Consider the following 5,272-nt stretch of genomic DNA (forward strand, 5'->3'; position numbering starts at 1 on the left):
TGATTCAAAATTTTTAGCAGCAACGGGTGCACTCAGGGGAATGCCTCTTACAGCTCATTCTTACAGATAAGCAAATGGTTTGAAAATTCCAAGTCTTCTCTTTACTTTGGCCGTATATCTCATCACAATAAACACCACTGCCGTAAAAAATTTTGGACACGTCTTGCTGTGAGTCGTGCGTTGCATGAGACTATCAGTCATTAAAGACGTGTAATTAATCTTGAATACAGCACATAATTGATTCCCAATTAGGTTTCTCTTCTTCAGGCACGCGGAATTAAATCAGCATTCAAACTACCAGTTAATTAACTCAACTCCAGTTTTTTTTTCACGCGGCAGCAAGAAAGAGGCTCCAAAGAACCGAAGATTTCTCCCAGACCGCCACGAATTTCCTCAAACGGTTTCTGGGTTATCTAATTAACCCACCTAGCAAAAAAACTCATGTTTTAGTTTTTTGAAATTTGCCTTCATTTGGGCAAATCGAGTGTTTTAAATTTGACGTTTTTCTGCTGTTTACGTTTCCTTTTTTTCTGAGTTAACAGTTCTGCATTCGGCTGTGAAATTGATTTTGAATTTTTTTTTTTATATGGAATACTTTGGAGGAGAGGCAGCTGAAGGATATGGTCAGGAAGCATTCCGAGTTTATTAGCTACCTCATTTATTTGTGGACTGAGACTCAGAAAAATTGCATCCATTCAAAGCTAAGAATTCAATAGCAGGCTTGGATACATGATCAGCACCAAGAATAAGAACTGCAAATTTCTTATTAGAATTCTCTTTCATTCGTAATGAATTATCCTTCGACACTCTATTTCTTATAGAGGACTCCTTTATTTCCTTTTCCATGCCCCAATTTCCACGCTCATTATCAGAGTTAGCTACAGCAGCCAGCAGGTCCACAATATGAGCCAGGAGATCCTTGTCATTAGCGCTGATTTCAATTTCTGCATATGACATGGCATCAGATGTCTGACCCAGTTCACATCTATCCAGGTGAAATGAACCACCGGCGGCCCCAATAATATCCAATGCCTCATTGATGAGAAATTGATCAAATAAGTGTCCATTAAGAGAGACCGATGTTTTGTATTTCTTTCCCCTATTAGCATTATCTGAATGATTGGCAGCCTCTTCCCTCATTCGTTTAATATAACCATATAGGGGAGTTATTTTATAAGAGTCTCACCAATGATTGGGAGGATCACTTGGCCGTGAAGCATTTCTCTGTGTTGTATTTTCAAGTGTATGACAGAGATACGATAACATGGATGAAGCACGGGGGCAATGATATCATCAGTAAAGACCACAGCGAAAACTAGGAATGGAGATAGCCATAGATTGTTTTTCTTCTTTTTTGTCTTCTCTGAAATTGTAAAATTTTATAAAAAGGATTAATGATTTTCAATTTCAGGCAGCAAATATTTCAAGAAAAACATGCTAAAAACATGACTTTGACTGAGGTCTTAGGCTATTTTTTCATCGATCTAAGCTGGGTGACTAGGATAGGATCCATGTCAGGACAATTCTGGAGATGCCCATGTGGTCGGTTTTTTCATTAGATGCCTGTAACCTGCTAAACCTTGAAACAGCTGCGGAATTGTCAGCTAGCTGCGGAATCAGGGCAGTTTCCGCAGCTAAGTTGCAAAACCTTATTAAAACAGGATACAGTGTTTTGAAGACCACTACAAACCATAACCAGACAAGTTTGGACAATTTGAACCTATCAAAGCAGTTGAGTTTCATTTTTTTCATCATTTTTTTTTTTTTTTTTTGAATCAATTGAAATGTTGAAGTTTATTTTGTCTCCTATATTTTTTCTTTACAATTCTTTTTCTGATCCTCCAGATCACACAAAGCGCAGGAGGAGATCATACTCAAGAATTATTATATTTTTTTTTTTTACTTAACAATCCTTTTTCTGATCCTCTAGATCACACAAAGTGCAAGAGGAGAACATACTAAAGAATTATTAATTTTTTTTTTAGATGTAAGAAATAAGGTCTCCTAATTACACTTCCCCGGCAACGGCACCAAAATGTCTAGTCAATTTAACGTCTTAAATTGCTCTACATAAATTATCAATCCGGGTATCGTAAACTGATGAAGTGTGGTGCACTATATGTGCTTAGTTAACCTTTTTCTTACTTTGTTGTTTTATAGTTTATTTTGTTTATAGTAATGGTTTTATAAACAAATGAGTGATTTGTGTGTGTATGGTGGTTTCTAAATGAGTGAGTGTGTGTAACTGGTGGTTTCTAACTACCTTCTAAACTTGCAAAGAAAGAGCTTGAAAGAAATAACTTGAAATGAAACTGAAAGCAAAGCATAAAAACCACTTTCTAATGGCACTAGTCACTACTCATGTTGCTGCAATAAAAAGGTAAGAAAAACCACTTTAAAGACCAATTATAATGTTCTTCTCTTCCTAACACTCTGCTTCCAACATATAGTACTATGTGAAACACGATTAAGAAGTAGTTAGATATAAGTCTAAAAAGTAATCAAGCTCTAAGATGACAAATTATAACACCACTTTGCCTTTCTCCAACATTCTGCTTCCAACATACATTGTAATGTGTAACAAGTGAAGAAAGAGTTAGTGATATAAGTCAAAAACTACTCAAAGCAAGTTGTGATTTATTAGTATTCTGATCTCTTAAAGATGAACAACTTATGATAAGGAGACCATCAATATGTTAGCATACAACTTGAGACTGATTCCACAGGTTTCCATCCCCAAACTGATGGCCAAATAGAGGTTGTCAAGAGGATGATCATACACATTCTGTGCATGTACAACTCAAAGCATCCACGAACATGGGATGAGAGCCTCCCCCATGTCCAGTGCAATTATAACTGGGCTCTCCATAGCTCAACTAGCCATAGACCTTTTCAAGTGGGCTTGGTATTCCAGCCACTATGTCCCATTGATGTGGCCATACCATTTTCCACGACTCAGGAAAATTTGACTCATGTCCAGTCCAAAGCTGATAAGGCAAATAACTTCATTGAGCACATTCAACACATCCTCCAACAGTTCCATGACATATTGGACAAAGCCAATGCGAAGTACAAGTAGTGTCATGATCAACATGGGGTGCCACACAAGTTCCAGGTGGGTGATAAAGTTTGGCTACATTTGCAGAAGGAGCGCCTCGCCAGGCCCCACCAAAAGATTTGCCCGCTTCGATATGGGCCATACACCATCACCAGACTGTGGGAGATAATTATTTTGAGCTCAACATTCCCCCATTCCTTAGCCTGCATCCATTGTTCAATGTAGATCACCTTCAGCCATACTTTCCACCATTACTGGACACATCCGGCATTGCAGAATAGCTCACACCAACAGAGTTAAATCCAGACTGCATGGAACAAGCTGCAACTTATCAGATCATGGACACGCAGATCAAGAACACTCGCCAACAGAAGATCCAACTATATCGAGTTGTCAAATTCAGCGAACTCCTGCACCAAGAAAAATGGCTCACTAGGGACCAAGTTCAATAGAAGTTTCCTCATCTCATGAAGGAACTCAATGCAATGGAGACCATTGCTTCCTAAGGGGGGAGGACTGATCCTGGTGGATATTGGTGGCCACCTGCCTATTCCACTTGGACCCTCACCATTATCTATATATATATATATATATATATATATATATATATATATATATATATATATATATATATATATATTCTTTTTTCTTTTTCAATTTCCTTAATTGTAGCATAGTTTACTATTTTTGGCAGTTTTTCGGGTCGTGAACTTTTAGAGTCGTTTTGAGGCCCTATAACGATGTTTTTTTTGGAAAAATTCATCTAGCAATTTCCAAGGAAATCACGTCAACAACTATAGTCCTTGAAGAGATATTTCCAACGAGGTATCATACACGTCAAATGGAGATAATATGATCAAGTTACGACCCCGGGAATTTGACTACCCAAGTAACCCCAACGGGGCCCATAAACTCTTGGTGTTACATCTCCTCAGGTTAGGGTTTTGGTTGTTTAGGGTTTTCTCTTATTGTTAAATAATAAAAATGCCCTTAGCCTCATTGTAACTCAGTTTAGAGGCATGTAGGCACCACATTTCTTCTCAGAGATAAGCTACCATCGCCCGAGCTAGTCTTATTTCCATTTTGTTTGTAAGCATATTTCAGTATTTGATATTAACGAAATGAAGTGTTATTTATGCTACATCTCTCTATTTATGGTTATTTCTATAAAAAAAAAAATTCTTGTTTAAATCCAGATTAGTAGCATCGCTACATAAGCATTTGGAGGCATTGATGCAATTAGATGAAGCCAGATTTCTAGCCAAATTCCACCAGTCTATTGAGCAAAGGAGGCAGAAAGCATGGCACGACAAACACATTAAGAAAAAATTATTCACGGTCGAAGGACAAGTTTTATTATATGATGGCAAGTTTCAGAAGTTCCTAAGTAAGTTGCAGATGCATTGGCTCGGTTTGTTCATAGTCGCGGTAATTGATGAGTCCGGAGTGGTGAAACTTGTGCAACTGGATGGAATATTGATACCAGGATGGATGAATGGGGCACGCATGAAACCTTTCCACCAACACAACACTGAATTTTATAGTTGATGAGATCTCTGAAAAGGGCCTATAGGTAGGTTTAGAGTCAATACGAATAAGTCAGTCAAGCAGTCAGTCTGTTTATTTCTTTATTTTCAATACAATAATTCTTGTGTGTCATTTCAATTGCGGTACCTATGCCGCCTCACCGCAACCGACAGTGGTCGGGGAGGTCATTCACACATTTCACAAGTCTTATCCACCATACTCAGCGTCTTTTTTGTAATAATTAGGTAATAATACCCCTCTCAGGTAAATTTCCGTAGAATATTTTCTCGTTATGGAAAGAGTTAACTAATAAAAGCTGCCATTACAGTCACATTATTACCCATCCGCTCCACTTTGTACTTTTTCCGTCATACATCATCCAAGTTAGGTACATCTCAACCAACGACAATTTAACATGAACGATTCTACATAGGGAAATTTTTCATGGTAATTAGTTAGCGAGTCTAGTCAGAAATGTTGTGTCGAAGCTGGTCTACTTAATTTGCATGGATATGCAGGAATTTTTAGAATTTCCAATTTAGGTGACATAATTGTTTGAGTCTCGATTTGAACCTCAAAAATGTCGCTAAATCACTCCCTATTAGCCTCTTTTAACTATTGTATATCTGCATCGCATAAGAATAACGAAGATAATCTCAGTTCTTGAAGATAAATTAAATGAACGAA

General features: G+C 37.6%; 1 protein-coding gene across 1 annotated transcript; it reads right to left on the reverse strand.

The window, feature by feature from the left end:
* Positions 1-654: 654 nt before the first annotated feature.
* On the reverse strand, positions 655-1,140 carry LOC149220504 (alpha-aminoadipic semialdehyde synthase-like). Its single transcript, XM_089387116.1, has one exon. It carries the CDS (start codon positions 1,138-1,140, stop codon positions 655-657), a length of 486 nt encoding a protein of 161 aa, XP_089243242.1.
* Between the last annotated feature and the right edge of the window lie 4,132 nt (positions 1,141-5,272).

This window comes from Pinus tabuliformis, chromosome Q (assembly GCF_031772625.1).
Source record: "Pinus tabuliformis cultivar Carrire ecotype Pingquan chromosome Q, CPIR1, whole genome shotgun sequence".
Classification (NCBI taxonomy): Eukaryota; Viridiplantae; Streptophyta; class Pinopsida; order Pinales; family Pinaceae; genus Pinus; species Pinus tabuliformis.

Excerpts from the sequence above, each read along its gene's own strand:
- LOC149220504 (XM_089387116.1), bottom strand. The coding sequence starts at position 1,140 with ATGAGGGAAGAGGCTGCCAATCATTCAGATAATGCTAATAGGGGAAAG.